Source organism: Lynx rufus, unplaced genomic scaffold (assembly GCF_022079265.1).
Source record: "Lynx rufus isolate CCGP_SWC_20201006 ecotype Redwood Valley unplaced genomic scaffold, mLynRuf1.p SCAF_9, whole genome shotgun sequence".
In the NCBI taxonomy this organism is placed as follows: domain Eukaryota; kingdom Metazoa; phylum Chordata; class Mammalia; order Carnivora; family Felidae; genus Lynx; species Lynx rufus.
Window position 1 is genome coordinate 88462092 of NW_025814897.1, and position 27490 is coordinate 88489581.

General features: G+C 48.7%; 1 protein-coding gene across 1 annotated transcript in view; it reads right to left on the minus strand.

The window, feature by feature from the left end:
- ABTB2 (ankyrin repeat and BTB domain containing 2) overlaps positions 1–23377 on the minus strand; it is a 175711-nt gene extending 152334 nt beyond the window's left edge. The window contains exon 1 of the mRNA XM_047070430.1: positions 22117–23377. Within this exon, the coding sequence (XP_046926386.1) occupies positions 22117–22999 (883 nt within the window). The 5' untranslated portion in view covers positions 23000–23377. The remainder of the gene's footprint in view (positions 1–22116) is intronic.
- Between the last annotated feature and the right edge of the window lie 4113 nt (positions 23378–27490).

Genomic DNA, 27490 nt, shown 5'->3' on the forward strand with positions numbered 1-27490 from the left:
CAACCCAGGAGTAGAATCAAGAGGGAAAAGCCAGAGGGAACAGGGTCTCAAAGATACTACTGAACCCCTGAATCAAAGCACTCCTGAAGCCAGCCCTACTTCAGGACTTTTAAATAAGCTAGTGTAGGTCTTTCTTCTTTAATCACATTGAAATGTGTCTGCAACATGCAAAAAGTCCCAACACAGAAACTGTAAACTCAAGTGGACTTGTGAGTAACAATGTTATGGCTTCTCAGCCTCGAATAACTTGGAATGTGAGAACGCTGCCCTGGGTTCCCAGAATCCTTCCCATCTGGCCGACCTGAAGATGTGCACACAGTTGGCCATTTCGGGAAAAGCAAATAGCTACTGGCTGAGAAAGGCTGGTGACCTCACTTAGGTAACACTGCTCAGGCTAACAGGTCTTAGGTAATGACAAAGTACTGGTCCCTCAGGAGACCTGACTTCTGGTCCCATTTGGATCACACCTTGATCCTGGGAACTCAAACATACCCTCAGTGTCTTCTAGTAAGAGAACGAAGCCATCTGCCTCGAATACAGGGAGAACAGAGGCAGTACCACATGGCAGTTAGCAACATGGGCTTTGAATTGGGTAAATTTGGGTTCAAATCCCTAGTCCACCCTCAACTAGCTGTGTGATCTTGGGTCACAAGCTTACTCTCTCTGAGCCGGTTTTCATATCTATAAAATAGAAACAACGTAGAGTAGTTTCAAGGATTAAATAAGGTAAAGTTTGTAAAGTGTTTAGCAGTGTACCTGGTCCGCAGCAAAGACTCAATAAATGTTGGCGATAGTGGGGATCAAATGAGGAAGAATGTGAAAGAAAGCGCTTTGAAAAACCGTAAGGCACCGTACCCATATGAGTGATTATCACCATCACTTCTCGCTCCTAAACCGGCCATGGTTATACCATTATAGTGTGGGGTAAAGGCAATAAACTCAGTGAAATGAATTCAACTGATAGATATTACCTGACCCAGCAGAGAGGCAGACAGTTGCCAGTGGGTGTGCACAGGGGTGCACCCCCCCACCGGCCCCGTGCTGTAACTGTCACTTCCTCAACAGGTTAACGCACTCCCCAAGAAAGAGATCGGGGCAGTTCATGGAAAGCTCTATCAGTAGCGACCTGTTAAATGTTCCTCTGGAGGCCTGGAACTATTCCCAAGCTATGAACAGTCTGGCCTGTTCTGAACTTTTCCAGAGCTCCATCTGCAAAAGTGCAAGTAAGATCCCCTTCCTGATTTTTCTATTTCTTTTAACAACTTCATGGGCAGGATGAAAAGGTGCTTCTTTATGAATGAGAAATTTCAGTTGCTGGAGTTGGCAGCAGAGATTTCCAAGAAACCCAGCCGTGAGGAGTGCTGCCTTAACAGCGGACCCCCCTATTTTCCACTAGCACATCCCATAAAATGAGGGAGTGTGGGGTTTCAAATGGGCTGCTCTCAGGAAACAGACGGCTGTGGTCAAACCAAAAAGATATTCCTTCTAGGTTCTGGAGGAAAAAACGTCCCCCCGAACTAAAGGGACACTGGTTCTTTTTTTCATCTGGGAGCTTTAAAAAACAAAACAAAAACACGTAATGAGCCTAAGAAGCGCTCCCCACAAGCATACAAATAGGTCACTTCAAATAACCCAAGTATCGCTTAATATGGAAAAACTTAAAAGCTTGAAAATCGGGTCCATAAAACGTAAGGAGTCTTGGAAAAACAAGCCCATTGGATTCTGCAGCACTCCTGCAGGAAAATAGATAGATTGTTCTCTCACTCTCTTTCCTAACTGCGGCCTGTATACCAGCCGTGTGTATTTTGGACTCCTTCCCATCCTACCATGATTTCCTGTCTAAGTCTGGGTCCCATGGCAACTGCAGAAATTTGGCATACCGGCCCCAGATGCAATGCCTGGCCACGTGAGGGATGCCAAGTGGGTATCTTCTCCCATGACAAACACATCCCTCTTCTGGTTCCGTGGCAGAGTCAGTCTCTTGCTCACAGACTCTGACTAATAAAGTCTTCAGTTTATAAATGGATCTCCCCCTCCCAGCCTCTCTCACCCACCTCACAGGGAAATGAAAATCTTTTGCAGAATCAGAGGGCCTGTGTATTCAACATTCTACTGCACAGAACAGAGGGGCTACAAGGTTGCTGGGGTGGGAGTGGGGTGTGTGGGGGGGAAACATCAACAGCCCTGCCACCAGCAAAAGTGTCAAGCAGTTCAGTAAAACCAAAACCTCATTGATGGGGTGGATGGAAGTTATCCTTGGAAACCTATTTCCTGAGGGTCCCAAGGACACATTGATGTGAGTCGCATGTTTTAGACGTCTGAGGGTTAACTTCGATTGATCTTTCAGACCTCACCCAAACCCTCCAGGGCTGTGATAACCCCGCACCCCCAAATGTGGTTTAGGGGCCATGGTCTTCCACGCACAGCATGTAATAGACTGTGTTACAAACGCGTGTTCAATTCTTGCTCCCCGACTGGAAGCCTCTCCCTGAGAGCAGGGCCTGGAACTTTCACCTGTGTTTTCACACAAGATTTGCTGTTCTGTAAATATGTGTTCAGTGTCTTGTGGGTAGACCCAGCCCTGGACCCCACCACAAATCCATGGAATGGCCTTCATAACCTCTCTCTGCCCTCTGCCCTTCACTCCCACCCACCAACCACTCGGTTCTACCTTCTCCTTCATGAAGACCTACCCTCAGGAAAAGACATGATAAAAAACCATTCAGGTTGAGGTCAGATGGAATCAGACATTGTGAAAACACAGTGTCCCCCCCCCCCCCAGGAAACTCAGGGTATTAGTGTCTCCCCCACCTTGACCTAAGGAATTAAATTACAATCGCAGAATTTTAGGCAAACACAGAAGATTATTTTGCTTTTTGTTTCTGAAAAACTGGAAGAGATGTCTCCTCCTACTGCTTCTGAAACCTCACAGTGACCCACCACCTGGCATTTCAGCCAAGCCAGCGTCCAAGGAACCTCCACCCGGGAGGTCCATCAGCAGCACCTCTGCTGATTTTGCTAATAGAACAAACAGACCCTCTTGGAAAAAATAAAAATAAAAAAAGAGGCAAAAGGAGCTGAACTCTGCTTTCCTGCCCATTTCCTCTGCCTTATTAAGAAGAATTGGTTTTGGTAAGAAACCCTGTAAGCCACAGCATGAAGAACCTCCAAAGTGCATTCAGGGGGTCACAGGGCACGGAAGAGCACAGAAGGGCACAGGAAACAGGAATTGCAGCCAGCGCTGGTGAGGAAAAGCCTGCGTCTCCAGGTGAGAAATAGGCAAAGACTTTGAAGTCAACCATGTCACTAATAAACAATAAACCACTTTACCTGATTAAGTGCTAACTGTTTTTACAAATATTTTACTAAGATTTTACATGTGTTGTCTCATTTGGTTCTCTTAACACTACAACACAAGAACTACAATTTCACTTAAAAAAAAAACCTAAACAAAAAAAAAAAAAACAAAACAAGGGTCAGAAAGGTTTGATGATATTCCCACCCCTAGAAGTTCAAGAACAGGCCAAACAGATGGTGACAAAAGTCAGAATAATGGCTACTTGGGGTGGGGGGTCGGTCCAGACAGGGAAGGACCACAAGGGCACTTCCTGGGATGGGAGTATTTTAGATTTTGATCTTCACCACGGTAGATTACACAGGTGAATTTCTAAGTAAAATTCCGTCAGGGCTGAATGAGATAAGGGCCTTAAAATAAGGAAAACCAAATAATGCCTGCACCTCAAATCACACAGTGAAGATCCCAAAATTGACACTTGGTTCTTCTAATTCCAAAACCTATACTCTTACCTCCTCTACTTTGTCAAGTTCAGAGAGGGGTGGGAGGGTCATCTATACCCAGACGCCACAGACCCAGTAGCACAGGACTATGGTGTCTCAAATGCCTTCCATGCTTCCCCTTTCTGTTAAGGGAAGGAACCACAGGTAAAGAAAAGCCATAGGCCAAGGTCATGATGCTTGATGGTGGCAATGAAAGCAGAGAGGTCTAAGATCATACCAAAGCAAACACCATCAGATCCAACCCAAACATTTCCTTCCCTTGGAAAGAAAATCTCCCAGCTAACATGAATGCTCCTAAAGTGATTCTAATGAAAGCCTTTATATCTGGCCCAGCTAGGACAAAAACAGCCCTGTCTTTGTTCCACTATTTTAGACACACACAGGAGCCTATGCCCAAGACCTGCAACAAACCTAAGAAACAAGGCGACTGAAATATCCCTCCTGTTCGTGTTCCCCGTGTGGAAGCCACTGTGGCTGGAGGTGGAGAAGTGTGGCTCCGGGGGTATTTTGCACAGATGACAGGCAATCTCAGAGGGTATTAAATGGCAGCCTATGGCGTGGTCCAGCTGGTTCATGGGATAATGATAGTTACCACCTACTGAGAACCCACTGATTTTTTTCACTTCAGATGCCCAAATTGGGTGTATCGTAATCCCTGGTTCATGACCAGTATGACTTAGTTGTAAATAATGTGAACTCACCTCCAAAACAAAGCTAGAGCCTCGACAACCCTCCGCATCTAAACCGCAGGGTCCTCCCTCCCCGCACGTGACATAACCACCACCCATGTTTTCCACCCACTCCCTCCTTTGTACAGTGTTGATTATGCCCGAGATGCATGCCGTCAGTCCTTTTCAACCAAAAAACTTCATTTTTAACTGTACAAAAATTGTATCCTACCATATGTAATCTTTTGAGACTGATTTTCACTTTCGCTTATGATATTGCTACGGTTCATTCAACTCAGGTTTTTCTCCCCAATTCGTTCGCTGCCAGCTAAGCTCGTGCTTTGCTTCCGTGTTCACATTCACCTTTCCAACACCACAAGGCGGGTGCTGCTGTGGTCCTCAAATCGTAGATTAAAAAACAAAACAAATCCAACAGGCTCTGGGGCTTTCCCAGCATCACATAAAAAAAGAAATCAGCTTAGCCGGGATTAAACCCAGACTTGTCTCTAAAGCCTTTGATCTTCCCGCTATCATACTCGAGATGTGCTCTCATAGGAGAAGGCTCCCTCATCTTACTGTGAGAAGGGTCACCAAGGACCCCCACCCCGACCTCAGATAGTCACTGTTGTAATCATCAGAATCATTGTGATGGCTAACACACAAGACATTTACATGCCGGGCACTGTCTTAAGCATTTTATAGAGTAGGATTCATTTACTCTCTGCAAATACCGTAAGCAGCAGGCAGTATTCTCTCCGTCCTCCAGACAAACCGAGGCACAGAGATTTGAAGCAATTCGTCAAGAGGTGGTGGCTCCAGGACTTAAATCCAGGCCCTCCAGCTGCACATCTACACCCTCAGTCTCGAGCTAAGAAGCTGTCTGCCTCTCGGGCTGTAGAGCGGGACAAGCACTGGAGTACAAGTGACTAAGTCTGCACACTGCATGGTGGCAGAACCTGATTGATTGGTTGATTGATTGATTGGGAAAGGTCCTGACTCTAGGCCTCAGTCTCAGGAGGAGAGCTGCATGCAGGGGCTGGGCAGGGGAGGAGGGGGAAGAGAAAAAGCAGGCTGAAATACAGACAGGCTCAAAGAAGATTAGCAAAGCTCCTGGTCTCAGCCGGGTACTGGGTCTGCAGAGGGAAATAACCAGGTTCTCTGAAAGCCAGGGCTGGAGGGCCAGAGGGCAGTGCGGTGAGGAAAGATAGCACGACAGATCGTTCTGGAAAAACCGACATTCTATTTAGTGTACAGGATTCTTTTATGACCCACTCCCAACAGCCCAAGGATTGCGATGAAAATTCCAGCCAGCTTCTAGAATGGAAGCCATGGGCTTTGAAGTCTGATTGCGCTAACCTCAAATCCCACCTCTGCCACTTGCTGTGTGTGTCACCTTGGCCAACTCATTGTAATTATCTTTCAGCCTCAGTTTCCTCATCTGGAAAGTGAGGATGAATAATAGTACCTATACCTCATAGGCAGTCATGGTATTTCTCCTGCAAACCACTTAGAATCTTGCCCTGTCTCCTAGTAGACGCTCAGTAAACATCAGCCTGTGTTCCTACCACCACCACCTACGGTTGAGAGGATTAAACAACAGAGCAACCGATAAATGTTGGCAATGCCCTTCCCCACCGCCCCCTGCACAGCCCCCCTAACCCGTCTTCACCCCACTGCTCAGACGAGACCCTCGCAGACCAGCCTCATATGCCACCTTATCTCTCAAAGGGGCCTTCACCTGATGCATATTCTGAAAGGTGCCTATATGTCAAAACCTGTGTCCAAGTGATGATGGATTCACAAATCTGAATCACTGGGGGGGCGGGGGGGCATTTAAAAAATGTTCTGGCCCTACTTTTCTAAGTTTTTACTTAATACGTCCAAGGTGGGGCCCAGAATATGAATTTTGAAAGTGCCTCAAGGTCTTTCAGCAACCAGCCAGGCCTGGAAATGACTGATTTAAGACCTGCCTACATTTTCAGGAGGGCAGAGGAGATGTGTGGGCTCACGCTACAGGTACACACACAGACACACACACACGCACCACTGGGATCTTTTGCAATTGGAGGGGCCCCACTGATAATGGAGGAGACCCTGCCGCACATAACTAGCAGAGCAACTATTTGCCGAGAAGAGTCTGAGTTATCTATTAACCAGGAGACGTGTCAATACCAGGGAAGCCACACTGAAGCCGAGGGTCTGGTCAGCCTGGGAGGGCCCACGGGGGGTCCAGGTGACACAGATGACATCACGATAATGCATGCCCCTGTCCTTCCCTTCTGCTCTCAGAAGCTTCTGTTCGAAAATGGTGCTTCCCTCAGTAGAACCATCTGTAGAAGGAAAGTAGGGATATCACCGTCCTCTGTGGCATTTGGATTCCCCTCCTTTAAATCCATCTCTCGTTACGCTTGTGATGAAAATTGTTTGATTCCCTACATATGGTCCCAAATTATTTGGATTTCATTACACGTGGCAGATTTAGCACATTCTGGATGTGGGCAAACGAGCGTCAACTGCGTAACTGTATGGGCATCTCACACCACAAATTAATCGCATAGAACAAACCCAGCTCTGGTTACACTGACAGGGCGGTGCTGGTCACACAGCCCAAACCAGCAGGAGGGAAGCAGGCTGGCGGTCACTGCGTGAGGAGCAGAAATGGCAACCGCACAGAGTCATGCTTTTTACCCCCACTACCCTTCAGAAAGGAGAGGAGGAGGAAAAAAGACCCTGTGGAGGCTCATGATACACAAACGTAACCCAGACATTCACTTCAAGAGCAACATCCTCTGCGTCACTTCTTCTGACCAGAAGTAGAACATGGCGAGCACCGCACGAAACTGAGAACACAACAAATGCCGTTGCCCAGAGGCAGTGACGGTGAGGAGGACAGCAAGCGGCACACGCCTGGTGGCTGCTGGGTGCCAGGCACGAGGCTGAGTGCTTGGTTTTGCATCGTCTCATTTGATCCTCATAACCACCATGACAGGTAGGTTCTAGGATTGTCTCCATTTTGCAGGTGGTAAAACTGAGGCTCAGAAAGGTTAAATAATGAGCTGTATGATCTGGGCGAGTGGGTCATGGAGTTAGTGTTAGGCATCCTCTCAGATGCTTCTCTTGGTCCTATTCTTCTCGAAGGATACTCCCTTCAAAGCCATCTTCCTCCAGGATCCCACTGAGGGTTCTCTTAGGCTCAGTCCTCTCGGCAAAGGACACAGAAGGGCCACAGGCCATGTGAAACACTAAAAATCTTAACCTCTTGGGTAAGCTCCCAGTTCTAAGGAATCACAGGTTCTGGCAGCAGTAGCTCGGCTGGCGGCAGCTCTCCAGGTGGATACCAGGGGACCAGCTTGAGGGAAAATGCTTCTGGAAAGTGCTCACCTCCAATGGTTAAAGGAACAAGCAGTGCCTGAAAGAAAGTGAGCTCAGAAGGGCTTTTAACTCAAACAAACAGCCTCTGACTTATGACGCGGGGCCTATCAACCAGCCCAGGAAGGAAGAAGAGCCTTGGAGAACGGCAGAACTCAAGTTCAAGTACTGCTACGCAGTGGTAGGAGCAGCGGTAGAGATGGCAGCAATGGTACCCACGAAGCCTCTTTCCTCTTCTGCCACCTAGAAAATGGCAACCATATCTACCTCTGAAGGATGCGGTGCGACTCCGATGAGGACATGCACAGGAAACCTCGTAGCTGTTCTTACTACCTGTCAAGCATTCTGCGAAGCGTTTTATACCTATTTCTTCATTTTGTTCGATTCTTACAAAATCCCTACAAGGTATCTTTTAAACCACCATTTCACTGACGTGGAAACCACTTCAGAGAGGCTAAGTGACTTGGCCCAGGCCACGCAGCTCAGAAATCATAAAACCTGACCTAGTGTCAAGGGTCCAGAGGTTAGAGCCACAAGCATCAAGGGCCTTAATCTCCACATCCATGAATCTTCTTGTTTCTGCAAACAGAGGGCTTTAGAGAGGCTAGAAAACGGTTAAAACTTTGAGGCCAGTGAAAACCCAGAGAGCCGGCCCCAAGTGACCGTCTGATGACCTACTCTGATGGCCACATGTCCCACAGAATTGTCTGTGATGATGGAGAGGCCTATATCTGCACTATCCGATATGGTGGCCACCAGCCTCATGTGACGAGTGGCCACTAGCAATGTGCCTTGTGTGACTGAGGGAATGATTCTTTAACCTCATTGAATTTTTACTAAATTTCCACTTAAATAGCCTCACATGGCTGGTGGCTGTGTATCAAACGATACACACAGCCCAGGCCTCCCGGGCGTGACACGATGAAGGCGGTAAGAACACTCACACTTCCACAGCGGGCCTTAGTGCGAATGAATAAAATAAAATAAATTCTTCTCGCCCCAGAGCAAACACCATCACTATGATCTGGGAACTTTTGCAGCTGGAAGACAGAAATGGCTGATTCCAAACAAATGGCCTCGCCTCATTTGTTTTTCACCCTTTTAAAAGAAAAAAAAAATTAAATGTGTCGTCCCTCACCCCCATTAAATTACTTAGGAAAGGTTGTCACTTTTTTCTGGCGACAAACTCCTTGGATTTACAATGACATAAGGGCTAAAATATGGTAGAAAGGAAAAGCCAGAAGAATAAACAAGAAGAGGCCCAGCACTCTCTAAGGTGTCATAAATCAAGAGGAAATCGACTCAGGGAGCTAAAAGCTTCCAAACATTCTTCCTCTTGAACTATTTTAAGCAAGCAACACACACAATCTCTTGGAGGTGATTTCATTCACAGCGACACAAGAGAAGCAAGGAGCTTGGCAGGATAGTTCTTTCAACATGCAGAGAAACAAATACCTACACCTCAGTCCTCAGGCCTGTCGGGTCAGCCACCCCTCGAAGCGAGGTTACTGTTTCAAGGCACCGACGTGACTCAGTTGTCCAGGAGCAGTGAGGGTTTCCCTGGCCTGGCTCCAATTCCTCTGGCCCTCTTCGACCAACCCATTCATTTCTTTGTGCCTCATCCCCACCCAGGCCACTCCTGAGGAGAGAAGGAGCAGGGAGAGTGGGGACTCTGGAGCCCCACAGACCTAGGTTTGCATCCTGCTGTGTCATTTACCCGCTATGCCACTTGGACTTCTCTGAGCCTTGCTTTCTTCAACTGTAAAATGGGGATAAGAAGACACATACTTCATTGGGTGATTCTAAGAATTACATGGTGGAACACACGTGGAGCACATGGCCTAGGTCCTGCTACTTTGGAAAGGCTCCGCATACGGTAGGTGTGTGTTGGGGGTCAGAGTTGAGAATTCAGTGTCTTAGCTTCTCTGGCTAGGAAGGGACCACGGTGTGACTGGACGAGGGGCCTGGAGGAAGGCTGCCTGGGTTTGATTATAGTCTCCACCTCTTATTAGCTGCATGACCTTGAGCAAGCACCTTAACCTCTCTGCACCTCAGTTTCCTCCTCTCAAAGGTGGAATAAAATAGTACCCACCTCATTTACCAATGCGATAAATAACTTTATTACAGTGTGCCATTACCATTCTAGATCTGACTCTGCCCTTTGCATGCAACCCTAACAATTTAAGCTTCTCGTGGGTGTTCTCTGGTGATCCTTCCAGATGAGTGAGCCAAAGCAGCATAGCTGTGAAGTGAAGGGAAATCACCATCCTGGGTGGGGCAGAAATGAGCACTCCAGAACAATGATTCTTTTACCACTGGTAATAGCTAATGTCTGAGTGCTCACTGAGCACCAGACTTCCCGGGAACTCTACCCACATGGTCTGGGCCCCACTCCAGGCCACTCATATCAGAATTCCTGAAGGCGGGGCCTTAAGATACACACATACACAGGTGTGTGCATATTTAAAGCTCCACAGTTGATTCTAATGTGAATCCCGGGTCAAAGAGCCACTGAAACAACCTTATGAGACAGGAATGATGGTAAATACCCATTAAACAGGAGAAGAAAACTGAGGCTCAGAGACCAGGTAACTAACTAGCTGGCAGTCAGGCAGTGGTGACTCTTTGGTGTTCTACCTCTCAGCCACCCCGTGTTGGCATGTCCCTCCTGAGGAGCAGGGGGGGTCACGCTATCTAACAGGCACTCGGCCACTCCCGATGCCTTTCTGAAACTGCCCCGGGGACCCCTTTGCCTTTTCAGAGCACCCAAAAAGCTTCTCTCTCCGGCTAAATTTCTGACCCAGATTTGACCTCCATGAATCCCAAGCTGCCTGAAATGGAGTCTCACTTTCCAAGGACTGAGGGATACATACACACAGAACAATCCACAGAACAACTGGACCTAATTAAACAGATCTCATGTTAATGACAGGAAACCAAAGACTTGATGGTCTTCATTAAAGGCTGCTGGCTGCCTGTGAAGAAGCTAGAAAGCAAATTTCAGGGGGCTCTTAAGGCTACCAACCAAGGAATTATAAGACCAAAAATAAATCTCTACTGCCTGAGGCCCTATCTGACCTTGCTGGACTGTGTCTACTGCAGGTCAGACGAAGAAGGGCAATGTTTCAATCCATCATATGATTAAGGGCATTCAAGGCGATCTGGAGGCCAACCTCCTACTTGATATCTCTATATAAAAATGCGAGACAAGCAACCAAACTCACACTCGGATCTTTGGCTCATTCCGGCTTCTTCCACACACAGCTGTTCTCATTCTAAGCAATGGCCACTCCCTTCTTTAAAGTGCTTGGACCATAAACCTTGGTGTCATACCGATTCCTCGCTCATACCTCACACATCTAAGCAGTTGATATAACATCCCATTGGCTCTAACTTCAAAATACACCCATAACCTTCCCTGCTGACACCCAGTCCAAGCCACCACCCTCCCTCGCCTGGATTACTGCAAGAGCCTCCCAAGTAGCCATACTGCTTCCATTCCATACTTGACGCGTCAGTCCCTTTCCAACATGGCCGAGGGGGTGATCGCGTGAAAATACAAATCGGATCGTGCCATTTCTGCGCATAAGTCCCTCCAGTGGCTCCAAGCAGACTCTGGATGAAAAGTCGAGGTGCCACACAATGGCCTACAAGGCCTTACCTGACTAACCACCCCTCTACTTGCTCTCCAACTGCATCTACTCCCCTACCCTCACCCCATCCCAGCCACACTGGTTTCCTGGAACCCACCAGGCACTTGCCCTGATTTTCCCAGAATGCCTCACTCTTCTCTTCTCCTCATCCACCAGGCCTGCACCCTCTCCTCCCCCAAGCCTCTTACATTCACGCTGTCTATCACCAGACCTGGAATCGTGCCCAGTGTACACAGTAAGTCTTCAATAACTATTTGTTGGATGAAAAAGTGGATATACCCCGATCTTAACTCTTAGCCTCTCCTGTGCGCCAAACCCCCAGACCCTGCCACTGCGACCACCATCTGTCTCCTCAAAGAGCAACACGGTAGAAGACACACAGGCCTCTCCTTGGATACTTTACAAGCACACTGGACAGGTGGGGCTCAACTGCGATACCTTTTCAGAGGCAGCTCCACCACGGAGCCCTGTCATACGGCTACTGAATTGGGTCCCAGCCTAATGTTGGCCTGCCTGGCTTGTCCCTGGGCAGATTAGATCCAGAAGAACAGCTGCAAGCAACTTGCTTCCAAAGCGTGTCCTCGTGTACAACTTGACTTACCCAGCTGCTGAGATGGGTTAGAGACGCTGCACTCGGCCCCTGGTTTTCACAGAAGCAACTTTTTTGGCTGTATGTTCTGCCTTTTACAGAACACTTCATTTCCAACTTGGGGATCCGCATGGTGGATGGGCTGGTGGGGAAGAGGAGGGATGAGCCACCCCATTCACAGAGCCTCTCCTGGTGACCTTCCCAAGCCCTGCGCAAACTTTGTGACCGCAGGCTACAGACCGGGGTTCAGAACCCGCACACCTTGGAATGCTGAACTCCACGTCTCAGTGCTCAGAGTCCCTGGCAGCCTGTCATCCCACTTACTCTTACTTTCCCTCCTCTTTGAAAAACCGGGCCTGCCAACTGCAACAAACAGCATTTAAAAATATCTTGCTGGATTATACAGCCCTGCCTTCTAAATTCCTCACAATGCCTGTCTCTGTCCCACATAGTATAAAGAAGGGTGTAGCATATTTAATTTTTTTTTTTCTAGCTGCTCCCCTGCTATAAATACCCAAGTCTGGGGAGGCGGGCTTCCAACACCGGCTGCATGAAGACACCTCGGGGCCGGTCTCACCACAGTGCCGGCTGCGAAGGCCCGGACACAGCTGTTGAACGGTGAAGTGTTAGGTCGGCCTGGAGGAGACAGAACTCATCCTTCTGATAAAAGAGGGGGGAATAAAAACTCTAATACGGTAATTGCAGCTAATCCCAATATGGAAAAGGCTGGTGTGTGGAGTCCTATGACCCAGCCAGGTCTTCGGAGCCCACGTCCAGCTCCATCCAGGGCTGTTTCTTTCCCAAGGATACTAATCACAGGGCTCGACCTTAGGAAAGTGATTCCACAGTGTCTTTGTGGGGTCTAGGAACATTATCAGAGACAGAAGGGCCCTTGGAGAATCCAGCCCAACCTCTTCACACCACAGATAAAGCGACAGAGAGCCAAGAAGACAGAGTGATTCACTCCAGGTCATGGAGGGGCCATGCTCCAACACAGAATTTTCTGGATCCCAAACCCTCTGCTCTCTGAACCAGACTGTCCTAGCTGCCTGCACACATACACTTGCTCGGTGCATGAGCTTCAGCTTGTTTATTAACTGTTCTCCTCACAGAAAATACTGATTGTCATATTTAAAAAGAGAAGACTAAAAAAATATTTAATTTTTAACCAAAACTTGGCCTCAGTTTTAGGGATGATTTTCATTCACTGAAAGGCCTATTTCACCCTCTCTGGGGTCCAGTGTAGTCTCTCCCCACCCTAATCTGGTCTCTCTGGTACATCCAAGTTCAGTTTCCCTATTTAATTTTTCCATCATGGGCCTGAACCAACCCCTGCCTCAACTTCTGGAGAACAACGGACCCCAAATACATATATTTCACTCACGAGAGCTTTTTCAAGTGACAAGAAAATTCCTTCACTGGGGTCAGGAAAAGGACTAACAGCAGAGTTATTAGCTAGGCCATTGATGATCTATCACATTTTATTATTGTCAGCAGAATTCAGCTGGACCCTAGGGAGTTCAATCCAGATGGCACTGAGCTATACAGTGGTTCCACATTATCAAACATTTAACGAGACAGAAATCTTTATTATCAATGCTCTGGAAACACCTTCACCGAGAATTGGGAAGCGACGAAACCTCTCTGAGAATTGACCTATTTTCCCAAATGACAAACTCTAAACTGGAAATTGAACATATCCGGTTGGACTCATAACCAAAGAAAGTTCTGGGATCCTAATATCTTATCCTGTTTTATGTCCCTCTCTACCTCCAGGTTGGAGAATCCTGCCTTGGCAAGAGTCAATCGAAAGGCCTCATTTAACGAGTTTGTCAGCCCTGACCTTCATTTGGGACTGGGATTGCTTTGGCCTGAGACGCTCCGTTCGGGGGCCTAGAAGAAATGCTGAGTCTGGAGCCAAGTCGAATGGGAGCAGAAGGCTGATCGAAGCCTTCTTCTTCATGTCCCCTCAACCCAAGTCTGCTCCCCTCCAGTCCTGTTTCATTACTTGCACCGCTAGGACAACGGACGGGGGCCTGTTTGAGGCCAAGCTTTCAATCAACAAGAGGGGTGACGGGAGGTCTGGGGCTGTGGTTAAGATGCAGCCCTGGGGAGCAGACACACTCGATTTCTGAATTATAAAATTGAGTATTGGAAAAGCTCTCTTTCTGCACTCTGGCAGGCTTCTTAACATCTGGATAAAAGATGTGGGAAAGTTGTCCTTTTCCACTGTGTTATCTGCCCTGCTCTCCTTGTTATGCATCTGAATCTTCCAGCCAAACAGTGTTGCCTGCTGTTCTCCAACACACACACTTTGGCTTCCAGGTCTTTGAGCACATCGATCCCTCCGTCTGGAAGCCCCTGCACTCTCTGCACCCCCTTCCGCTCCCTGTCGCAGCCCCACATGCCCAAGTGCCTGCACTGGCCTGCATGCCACATCCTCCACAAAGCAGCCCAGCCTCCTTCCCACCCAGCCAGCCAGGCCTCATCTTTCCCCTTTGAACTCCCTAGTCACCAAAAGCTTCCAGGTCCCCTTCTACAGGGTGGACATCCCATCTACCTCACAGGAGGGCTTGGGAGCAGGAAGGCAAGCAGCTCATGGAAAGCACCCACGTCGGGCAGTGGCACGCAGGAAGCGGAGGCCGTCAGCACCACCCTTGTTAATGGAACACAGGGATCCCAGACTTCCTTGTAAGGATCCGTGTGTGTGCTTTGCTTTCCCGACTAGACTTTAAACTCCTTGACAGGCGAAGGGCGTCTGGGTGGCTCAGCTGGTTAAGTTTCCGACTGCGGCTCGGCTCAGGTCACGATCTCATGATTGCTGAGTTTGAGCCCCGCATCGGGCTCTGTGCTGACAGCTCGGAGCCTGAAACCTGCTTCAGATTCTGTGTGTCCCCCTCCCTCTGCCCCTCGCCACTCGTGCTCTGTCTCTGTCTCTCCCTCAAAAACAAACATTAAGTAAATAAGTACACTCCTTGACAGGCAAGATCAATCCTTGTCCTCCTCCAATCTGTCTCCATTGCCTCGTACGGAGCTGGCGCTCGGTGAGCAGTCGGTTAATGAAGCCGGCGTGGCATGTCTTAGGCTTTACTTGGGCTGCGTTTCTTAAGCTTCTCCTCCCAATTCGGCATGCAGCTCCAGACATGCCGCCAAAGCTGCAAAACCATTTAGGCCTTTTTTAAAACAAGCAAGAAGACCACAAAGTATGTTTACATGACAGGCCAGCAAAACACAAAACACCTGCTGTCCTGTGGCTCGGGACTCGGCAGCTGCAACAAGCGGGGTCCGATATCCACAGTGGAAATGCTCCCTGGGGCCCAGAGCTCTGAGCGTGCAATGCCTCTGTCATCTGGGCAGGGGCAGGCAGCAGCCCAGGGAGGCGAGTCTGATCTCACTGCCCACTACCAGCCCACTTCGTCTTGGGGACGATAGAGCCATAAATGAGCGGGTGCAAGGGTGTTTTTTCCAGGTTCCAGGACTTCCTCCTACCTATTAGTCACCAAGGAAAGCCTTGTGACTAATACTTGTCACCCTGGGATCTGGGTCATGATCTTCTCCTGCACTAGATAGAGTCTCCCACTATGGCAAAAGCAAACATGACCAGCACAAGTCTGCAAAAATACAGCAATAATTAGAATTAATATCTCATGTGCCAGAGTACAAAGTTCCTTCCAGACGCTTTTATTAAATCCTCACAACCATCCTAGGAGTTGGGTACTCTCTTCAGTCCTGTTATAGAGCAGTGTTTCTCGTCAGTGGTTAATTCTGTCCCCCAGGGGACATCTGGCAATGTCTGGAGACAAAACTGGTTGTCACGGCTGGCAGCAGAGCGAGTGGGGGATTGCGCAGGACTGCCCCACAAGAAAAACCAGCCAGTCCGAAATGTCAACAGTGACAAGGTCTGAGAAATCCTATTACAGAGAAAGAATCAAAGGCACAGAAGTTAACCTGCCCAGGGTCACACAGCTCACAAGCGAGGGCACCAGGAGTGATACCCAGGCAGTCCGACCCTGTGCTATGCCCTTAACGCTAAACCCAGCGGCCCTGCCATCCCAGGAGCACTGACTACGCACCGGGTGTACTGGCCCCTCACTTACAGTAGATAAATGGAGAGCTGGAGCAGCTTACTCGAGGCAAAGCAATTTGGGACCCAACTCAAAGCCAAAGCATTTCAGGGCTTGCTATGGGGACTGCTTCTCTCCTTGGGCTCCCCACATTGAGACTTCACCCTGTGAAGATTCCACCGTAGTAGACTCTGAGGAGGAAATTTCTGAGGAAATCAAAAGGCTTTTCTGCCAACTCCAGAGCCAGTAAGTGAGTTGAGCTCTCAGAGACCAGTGGCCTAAACACAGGGTCCCTTAGGGTGCTTTCCTACTGTGTTTCTGTTTCCTCCTTCCCTGAACTGACTCACCGTCCGTCAAAGTTTTGCAGTAGAGACTACAGCCTTTCCATTCAATTGGGTTTATTGATCAGTAAGCAGCTGACACTTGTAAGGCCCTCCCTGGGCAGGAGGGCTCCCTGCCTCCTCGCTACCCCCCGGCCCCGGTCCAGGAGCAGCAGTGATGGCTGAAGATCGGTGGCACCTGAAGAGCACATTCTGGGACAGCTGGCAAGCTGCATTTAAACAGAATCACTCCGCATCCTTTGTTGGAAGATCCATGCCCGGACCTTGATGCCTGGTCTTCAACACTGGTTATGAAGATTCACTGGCCTAACATATTTAAAGTACCTGGACACAGCAGGCTGTTAACAGACAAAATCTATAATAAATACTGCTGTGGCTGTGAGTTTGACCCTCACTGCCATTAGAAGAGGGCCAAATACTGGCCTGTTCCTTACTACCTTTATTTCTGTAATTCTCCACAGGAAAAGCACAGACCTGAGGCTTCAGCAATATGGGGCTTGGTCCTGGCATGGCTGTGATGTAGCTGTGAATTCTGTGAAAGGGCATCATGTTCAATGGATTTTTATGGGGACCTGGTAAGATCACAGATGAAAAATGTTTAAGGTGCTGCGGAAAGGCCAGGCCTATTATTACATACAGGTGTCGAAGTGTGGAAACAGAGGCCAGAGCATCCACCCACTGTCCTATCTGGCAAAGGACAGACAGTGACAGTGAGGTGGGATAAGGACCAACCTGAAGATTATCAGCAAGGTGTCTCTGGCTTGTTTTGGAACTTAGGTGTCCTTCATGTGTCCCAGGAGGGTCTTGGCAGTCCATTGTCTTAGTTCCTTCTCAGATTGGAGGCAGGGGTGTGTGAAACTTCTGAGCAAGAGTCATCAACCGAGACTGCCCTCAGGGGCAGCTCTGTGGGCAAGGGAGGGGGTGGGGTTGCTATTCTTAGGGGAACTGGCTGCCTCTGTCTCTCAACCCAATCCTCCTGTGGATTTATCTGTTGCCCATTAGACTTTTGCTGTGACACCCCCACTCTGGGCATTCCACACTGAAGGAATCTCCTATTTACATTTGAAATACAAATAAAACCCCTCCATTTACCTTTACCCATCACTGCTGGCCTTGGGAACCCTGACAGAAATTAGGGTATCAAAGGTTGAATGATGCCCCTAAGGCTTGGGTACCCCCAAAACACTGCCTCTATTCATCAAGGACTCGAAATTCTCTGCCATGGTAGAAAAGGGGGAAGGTTCTTCCATAGTGTCAAAGGATTGCATGTTAAATTTCCGGAATTAAACAATTCTGTGTGGCAGAATCAGTTATTTGTATGACAAATACTTAGGGAGCACCTGCTACCTGCCAGGCGCTGTGTAAGGCAGAGGGGAGACAACGAACTCACGAGGGAAGCAGGAAACAACCTAAGAATAAGCTCTGGGTGCCGCGGAACCATGAAGGAGAAGTGGCACTTCCAATCGGGGGTGGAGGAGTCAGGTAAAACTTTCTGGAAAAAGCAGAACAACTCCACCTTGTTCCTCTAACTACTTAAGGCTGGGTTGCATTTCTCAGGCACTCAAGGGAAAAAAATAAGTTTTCATTTCCAAAGCTTGCTTTGTTTCAGTTTTACCAGCTCCCTGGGCTTCAGTAAAATAGTCAAGGAGAAGGGACACTCCCTCAGACTACCCAGGTGTGGAAACTGATTAAATAGCAACTAGCGGCTCAATTAACCCTTGCCCCTTTGGTTGATTATCTCAGTGAAATCTTATAATCTCCTTGCTAAATGAGTCCTACAACTAGGAGAACGGCACATCCCCACCGTAGATGCAGCCCTTTTATTCCTTGGCTGGAAATGAGATCGTTGGGACTTGCCTCAGCCGATAGATAACTGAATAATTCAGAAAAGTCCTCACTCTGTTTTGCCTACAGACTCTTAGACTGCAGTGGTATTGCTACATTGCCTGTACTAATGAAACGCCAGACAGGCCATCCTTGACTGTCATTTAAATTAGCTCTGGCCACACTATACCATTATCTTGTCTTTTTTTTTTTTTTTTAATAAAATTTACTGCAATCTGTATTTGTCACTCATTTATAAGCTTCATGAGAGGAGGACCCTCCTCGCCCCCCTCTGCACTTAATCCACAACACTTTTAACAATAGTGGGCACAGGGTCAGTTCTCAGTATTTGTTGAATGAACTACCATTTACTGAGCATGTACTATGTGCTAAGATCTTTAAATCTATGATCTCACCCAATCCTCATACCAACCTTATGAGTTAGGTGCTCTTATTACCTCCCCGCCCCCCCCAACCCCCATGCATTTTACAGATGACAACAGTTAAGAAATACGCCTCAGGTCACTCATATAAATAGCAGAGGTGAGCTCCAAACCCTCACGGGGACTCCAAAGTTTGCACTCTTTACCACTGTGACAGAGCTACTATCCTCCTGCACTTCCTGGTTACAGCTTTGGAGTCAGAATGTTCTAAGCAAAATCCTATCATTTAACACAGAGCCTCGGAATTGGAGAGGATTTTCTCAAATGCTCTGGACCCTCATGAAAGCTTCCTAAGACAAAGGGCCAAGAAGAAACCCAGAAGCGAGTCTCAACATCAAACTTACACACAGGGATATGAAAGAGAGGGCAGGGAGGAGGAAGGCAGTGAATGCAAGAAGCTTCTATTTTCTGCCAGGTCCGTGTTTATAAACACCACTCTATTAAAGTGGTTTCTCTACGTCCTGTAAGGAAGCCATGAAGATATCATCACTTAATGACACTACCCTGGGAACATGGACATCGATACCAAACGAGCAAGTGATATTGAACTACTGCTGCTCTGTGAAGCTGAGATCATGTCGTATAAACACTACAGAACTTTTATCATCCATCTTGGGCTGAGCAAAACCATATTTGCCCAGCACTCTGAGTAATGGCCAGGAATAGATGGATTAGGGCCCTTAAATTCCTGGTTGGAAGACATTAAAAGTTTAACAGCTCTATATAGCTGAGTCAAATACATGTGCCCATGCTGTATAATTAGCAGGCACAACAACAATAAAGATATAATTGGAAGGGAAGACCAGCAGGACAAGAATACGAAACCGGCACCCTCCTCCCGGGTGTAGCCATTTCTCACTTGGTCTTCAGCTGTGTAAACGGTAACCTTGCTGGCCTTGGGCTTCAGTGTTAACAAAGGTTCGGATCGCCCATTCCTTTCTGAAGCAATTTCTGCTTCCCTCTGAAGTCAGCTTTCAGGCATAAGTAATTCATTGCTCCTATACCAAACATACATCCCACTTTGTCTAAAAAGACTTCATAAATCAGCCTAGTTATTGTTTACTGAGGCCAGGTTCTCACCTACAGAAAATGAGCATCCATGTTACTAAGTGGAAGCGAATGGTCGCCTTGCCTGCAAGAGACTTCCCTGGAGACCAGGGAATGCACAGAGGGAGATGCTTGCTCTGAACATCCAGGGAGCTTTGCTGTCAAGTGCAGTCCTGCCATCTTGACCACCGTGGCTTAAGAAGGATTGCTCGGCATGGGAGAAGAGGGTCAATTAGGGAGTCAAAAACCCATCCTGCAAAGAAAATCCCAAGGAGTGATGACCCTAGATAAGAAATGGCCCTTTGGGATAAGCCCTTTAGTGGAAGACACCTGTGTTCTAGCAACTTCTGGCTACTCTGCATCTTCAGGGGACCCTGGAGAGGCAGCTGTTCTTTCTAGCTCCAATTTGCAGTTGGAAAAACTGAGAAGTTCCTCAACCTGCTGGGCACCGGCTGTGTGTGAAGGGCATTTTGGGTTTTGTTTGGCACCTACTGTTCCATTTTTGTTCTAGTCTGGTTTATAGGCACAGGGCCTCAGTCTTTTCCCCTAGGGGGCTTTACTTCTTTGAGCTCAGTCTGGGCCTCCCCCTCAGCCCAAAGTACAGGATTCTTCCCCTGGGCTAGGACGGTGGGTGGAAATCCCCCTGCCCTCCACTTCCTCTCCTGGAGCACACATTTGCTGCCACAAACCCAGAGGGCAAAGCACAATTATCAGCTGTGACATCATCAACAGAGATTCTGGGCTGACCTGAACTCTGACCTAAGAGGAGGAAAATTAAAAGGCAAATGCTCTTCTCTTCCAGGCATCTCCTTTGGTGGTGCCAGAATTAAAACCAAAAACCAAGGAAGGTCTAAGCAAAGCCATGCTGCTGCATACAAACTATCTTCTAGGCCTCTAAATGAGGCCTCAAATGTCAGCTGCCCTCCTTGGTAACTGGACTAATTAAAAACAAAGCTGTTACCTCCTCCCTGATGGCTAAAAGCTTGAACTCTGGAGCCTGCCTAGGCTCAAATTCCAGCTTTGTCACTTAATATCTGTGTAATCTTGCGCAAACTGCTTAACTGCTGGGCACCTTGGTTTGCCCATCTGTATGACGAGGATAATACTATGAAGTACCTACCTAATAGGGTTGCTAGGGTTTCTTAACCTCTAAAGTGCTAAGAACAGTGACTGAGAATACTGTTAAGTGTGCTCACTTTAAATTTTAGCTATTACGATGTTCAACCACATTTAAAGTTGACTCCCTTTCTCCCTTTTCAGTACCCACCTGGCCTCTTCTGCTGACTACTTGTTTGCCACTGAAAGCTGTCCCAAAAATGGCCTTCTGATCCGACTGCATGGATGTCTAGCCATGGTACCATTCTAAATAATTTATGGTTTGCTGACTTCTGAAACTGGAGTCTGGTAGGCAGTTTGCTGTTAAATGTATGTCACACCCTAACCTTACCAGGGAGAAGGTCAAGTGCTTCCCTTCCACCCTTTGCACTGAAGCCTTGTCCTCCTTCAGAGAAATGCAACTACTGAGTGGTTCCTTCCTCATCACGCAGCTGCCCACCCCCCACACCTCTTCCCCATAAGCAAGTTTGTTGGATCATCATCTCTTTCAGGAAAGCCCATAAGGGCTTTAGTACAACACAGGGTTTTAATCAATTGCTCACTCGGTTGGTGACAGCTTAGAAATTCAGGCCCTAGGAGCCAAGTATGTGGTTCTCTTTCCAGAAAGGGGATTCAGCAGTCAATTTCCATTGTCTTGGGCACATACAGGTAAGAACCCACCACTACTTCTCCACCTTCCAGGAGAAGGCCTGAAGTGCACCCTTCAACCCAGCAAAGCCCAAGGCAGCTGCACCCGATCCTGGGCCTCCTGCTCCCTTCCTCCCCTCTCACTTATCCCAAACTCAGGTCTTAGAGTTTGGATCCTCTGGCTGCGGCTATTGGGCTGTAGGGTCAGAACCACAGTCCATCTGCCCTGCTGTTGGGGAAAGACCACTAGCGACGCAGTTAAGCAAGGCAAAGAGAGGCAGGGCAGTAACCTTCGCGTCAAATGAAGTTAAGGAATGGCTTGGTCAAGAGCCTCAATCAGCGAACAGCATCCAGATAGTGACAACAATACGAAGAACACAATGTTCTTCAACCTCAACTTTGTCCTCCAGAAGACAGGCATCAGAAGAACTATCTTTGGCAAGAGCCATTTAATGGACTCCACCCTCAGAACAAACGCTTTCTCCCAGATCCTGGCACACTCAACCAGCTTCGCCCTTGGGTAGCCCAGGGCGGGATTTCTCTCCCATCCGTCCGTGGCCGAGACCCGCACACTTACCATTGGCGTTCTTGCCACAGATGAGATGTTCATAGGGCTGCAGGACGCCCCAGAGCTCGGCGTCGTTGTTGATGACCATCTCCAGGGCCTCGGCGGACACCTCCCCGCCCCCAGCCCCTCCACCGTCGGGACTCTGGCTGGCCAGCACCCTGGCCCGAATCTCCTCTACCAGGTTCTCCATGCAGGCCGTGAGCGAGATGGCCGCGTACTCGTGGATGCGCACGGAGATGCGGGTGTCCACCATCCAGCGGAAGAAGCGGCCCACGGAGAAGGTGAGGCCACAGCGCGCGGACTTGCCCCGGCGCAGCCCGTCCCCGGCGCTCATACTATACAGTGACAGCGCCTTGACCGCAGCCAGCGCGCAGCTCTCGGCCAGCGCCCAGCTGTGCACCAGGCGCACGGCGCTCTGCACCTCGAAGCGGGTGCACTTGGCGTGCAGCACGCTCAGGCGCTGCGCCTCGCGGGCCACTCGGATGAGCGCCCTGCGGAGCAGCCCAGCCAGGCGCCGCACCGCCTCGGCCGAGAACAGGGGCAGCCGCCGGCCGCCGGCGCCTTTGCGAAGCACCCGGGCCACGTCTCCCTCCGTCCAGGGAAACTCCTCCAGCTCGGGGAGGCGCGGGCAGCGCGAGAAGAGGTCCGCCACTTCGGGGTCCTCGGGCAGCACCGTGTTCACCGTGTCCCAGCTGTTGTGGCGGCTGTTCATGGAGCCGGAGTAGCACCACCAGGCCGCCCCGCGGTGCTGCTGCGCCGAAGAGTTGAGCGCCTGCGAGTTGGACTTGGAGGACGACAGGCTGAGTGAGCGGCACGAGTCCCCGGCCCCATACCCGGAGTCCAAGGTCAAGTCCTCCAACGTCTTCAGAGTGGAGCTATACGTCCCGGCCATGGGGAGCCTGCCGGTCGCGGCCTCGCCGAGCAAGGGGCGCTCACAACTCCATGCTTCCTTTCCCAAGTGGGCAGAAACAGACCCTAGGCTCTCCGGGACGCCCTCCTTCCTCTCGGCGTCCACATCGTCCGCCCGGAGGCCGGGGGGAAGGTGGGAGAGATTCTCGGCGGCCGGGGCCCCACGCGCCCGGCGTCCGAAGCGAAGCTGTCACTGGAACGGTCCCCGCCGCTTCTCCTCGGCACTCCCCCTGGCCCACCTCAGCTTCCCGCCGGCAGAGCGTCTGTCCTCCGCAGAGAAGGAATCCCGAGCGAACAGGGCGGCGGCAGAAGGAGGAGGCGGCTCGCGGCGCCGCGCGAGTCCAGGACCAGCCGGCGAGAAAGCCCTCGGCAAACTTCTGCGCGGCGCTGGCGGCCCGCACAGCTGGGTACCCGGCCGCCGCCGGCATGCAAATAACCCGGGGCGCCTCACCAATCATCGTCCGCGACGGGCATGAGCTGCACCAATGATCTCCTCGAGGGGCGGTCACTATGCAGATTTCACTGGGCTGCGGGTGAAACCCCGCGGCGGCGGAGGCGGGGCTGGAGGCAGAGGGTCGGGTGAAGCCGCCGGGATGAAGGTGGAGGAGGGGGAAGGGAGAGTCGGCGAGCGGCGGAGCGCGCTGGGAGGTGGGAGCAGAGACCGGGAAAGGAGGGGTCGAAGCGTTAGGCTCGGGAGCTGACGATTTAAAGAAAAATTTAAAGGAAAACCCCCTGTGAGCAGCCCCCCGCCCGCCGTCCAGGCTTTGGGCGTTCGCAGCTCCTTTTCAAGCCCTCTGCAGCCTACAACCAAGGCTGACTTATCAAGTGTGGGTCTGGAGGTGGGAGGAGTGGGGGAGGGGGCACAAACCAGGCACCCCACCTCCCTCTGGGACTTTCTGGCAAGCCCCTCCCGTTTTCCTAGATGAATGAAACTCCCCTTGTGTTTAGAGGGAGGAGGGACGCCCCTTCTTGCTTCTCCCGAATCCGTCTGGTTTTCTTTATGTTGCTGTCCAGGTTGCAAACGGAGCAGATCTGATGAATAGACGGGCTCCAGGAGGCCTGTGATCCCCTCTCTCCCCACCACTTGAACTTACGTAGTTTTCTGAGTATTACTCGGGGGAGAGGGCCCTAATTTGTGTCAGATTCTCAAAAGGGCCCGTGACTTCCCTGTTACAGCTGTACAGTACTGATGGCTGTCAGGTGGATCCTTTCTGTCTGAAGTGCGAATGTCCCAGCGGGTGTGTGAAGGTGAGACATTTACCGAGTATTTGGCCTGCGCTCCGAACAGCTGGCTGCATGCACCACCTCCTAATGGTGTGCCAGTGGGCAAGCCCCCTGCCCCCTTGGGACTTGGTTCCCCCCCCCCCCCCCGGGGTGAAATGAGTGCTGTCCTCCAAAGCGGCGCCGTTGTAAACCTGTTTCAGGGCCTGTGTCCAGAAGCGGTCAGTGGGAGCGCGATTCTTTTCCAGCAGCGCCACGCCCAGTCCACTCCGTCCGGCTGCTGTCCTGCAACTGTTCGCACACACGTGCTCGAATGTGCATATGCCCCCTCCCGTGGAACCGCAAAGTCAAGGAGGAGATTGTGCACGCGTTGCCCCCCAAGTCAGTTTCCCGTGCTCCTGAATGGCCCCTTTGTGCTCTATCTTACACAGTTCCAACCTGAGGCCGTGAGGTGGATACGAATTAGAAATATCTGGTTTGTCTCTTTCCTTCTGAGATTAATGGCCCTTCCCCTGTGAAACTCCTTTTTCTTTAGCAGTTTGGCTTAATTTGGCCTCTCTGCGGTCTTTATTTATGCAATATCGCCGCCTCATGGTCGGAAGTGGAAACCGAGTCCAGGATGAAAGTGATACGGGACCCAAGTTCACAGAGATCAAGTTAACAGAGGACACAAGATGTGACTACATCTGATAGAAGTGACATAAGAAGTGAAAAGTAGGTATTGAGATTCAACTTGCCAAAAATTCGAAAACAAATATGATGCAATTTAAAACTTAGTGAGGGAAACATAATTTTAAAGCAAATGTCGCCCTCTAATGGACTTTTAGAAGAAATTCCCCACAAGTTTGGGTTTTTTTCTTTTTCTTTTTGTTGTGCGCATACTTAATAAGCAGAGAAAATTTCTTTTTTAAATGTTTAATTTTTAAATGTTTATTTTGAGAGAGTGAGAGACAGAGAGCGGACAGGTAAGGGGCAGGGAGAGAGGGAGACACAGAATCCGAAGCAGGCTCTAGGCTCAGTACAGAGCCTGTGGCTGGGCTGGGACCCACCAACCATGAGATCATGACCGGAGCCAAAGTCAGAGGCTTAACCCAACTGAGCCACCCAGGCTCCCCAGCAGAGAAAATTTCTGAACTGGAAATTTACAACAGGGAATTTACTGAATGGAAAAGTTATCTGGGAAAGAGCCAATGGCATTTATCTTATATTTAAGTGACTTGATGGCATAGAAGTGTAAATATAATCAAACAGGCTACAGCCAAATTTCAGAATATTGTGTATATTAAACTACACCGCAAGGATTTGTTCCACAAAATTCAGCCCTGGAAAATAATACTGGAAAAACAACTGAGTTTCATTAATAAATTACAAGGAGAGAAAGAGATGGATAGGAAACCTATACACTAAAAAGGACTTAAGCCATATTGACTAATTAGCCATAATGTGTGGAATGTATTTGGAATTTGATTTTTTTTTTAATCAATAAGCATTTGACATTATGAAACAATTAGAAATCAGAAACACCGCCCAGATCTTTGCTATTATGAAATTGTTGTTACTTTTTTGGTGTGGTAATGGTAGTATGGTTTTGCTTATTAAATATTCTTATCTTTTAGAGACACATACTAAAGTAAGTGTTTTGTAATTTTCTTCATTAAAAAAAAAGGAAGAAAATTCCTATGGGAAAACCCATTAAAGGGACTAGAAAGTTAATGAAAGATGGTTAAGATTGTAGACCTCTTGTCTTTCATATGCTCATTAGAGTCTTCTATTGCCAACTTGAAGACTTGAAGAATGTGTCTCTTTGTGTTTTGTGTGATGGGGGGAGAAAGAAAATGAGGAAGAGCAATAGAGATAGAGAACAAGATACATGAGCTATGTTAGAAATTAACCAACTGATTGATTTCAGTTAATCTTCTGGGAGGTTGCAAGCGGGGTGAAAAACTTTGGATCAAGAAAGAAAGGGCATGGCTTCTTATACATACGTGTGTGCGTTTAATTAAGGCAATCCGGTGGTAATGTGCTTAATGTTAGGAATGCAAATTATATTAGAGCAAAAGAAAGTATTGTCCCAACCCAGGCCTGGCCCAAACATCATTTTTGGAAAAAACAAACAAACAAACAAACAACTGTCATGTATCTGGACAGGTTAAAAAGCACATGATGAAACCATGGCAAACATTGGGAGAATTCCCAGTGGAGTGAGCAATTAAAAATCTGGGATTGCCCATGGAAAAATCATATAAGAAGCTTGAAATAAAATTTAGAAACTTTAGTTTGGCTGACGTCTCGTATTCGGTTATACATTTTCTTACAAAATCAAAATCAATCTGGAGATTAAGGAACAAAATACCCTAGAATTTATCTTGAAAGGCAAGTGGTTAAAACTATTGAAGGACAGACAGAACTCTCATAGGAGAAAGATAGATCATGTCCTTGACTTTAAAGAGTGGCTAAGTTTTAATTCAGTTTGTGGATCATTTTGGGTAAATTCAATAATATTTTTTTAAATTTTTAAAAATGTTTTATTTTTTATTTTTGAGAGAGGGAGAGAGACATGAGTGGGGGAAGGGCAGAGAGAGAGGAAGATACAGAATCTGAAGCAGGCTCCTGGCTCTGAACTGTCAGCAGAGCCCAACGTGGGGCTTGAACTCACAGACAGTGAGATCATGACCTGAGCCAAAGTCGGATGCTTAACCTACTGAGCCACCCAGGCACCCCAATTCAATAATATTTCTTAAACACCTACTGGGTCTAGACTGTGCTCGGCACCATGGAGGTGCATTAGACAAGATTCCTGCCATAAAAACAAAAACAAAAGCAAAAACAAAAAAAAAACCATGCCCAATATGTAAAGACAGACATGAGACTAACTATTCTGCAAAATATGCTTTGCAGAGCTGCTCAAAAACCACTGACCAAAAGCCATTGCCAGCTCTTCAATCCACCACACAGATTGTTGCACCTGGAGGACATATGGTATAAACATGAGGAAGAAAAGACTCTGTGGAATACAAGGAGAGCTGAAAAAAGGTACCCGTAGTTACACAAGCGTGCCGTGATTAGCAGAGAAGTTTTGTGGCGGAAAATCAAGCAGAACCCTCAGTTGTTGAAAAAGGAACCAGTGGTGTGGAAGATGCAAGGTAATGCTTCCATCCCATGCAATCCATGTTAGCCCATTCCCGACACAGTTCCCCCCACCCCCCACCCCCTGCTCTTTTTTCTGGACCTCATGACTAAAGAGACACACAGA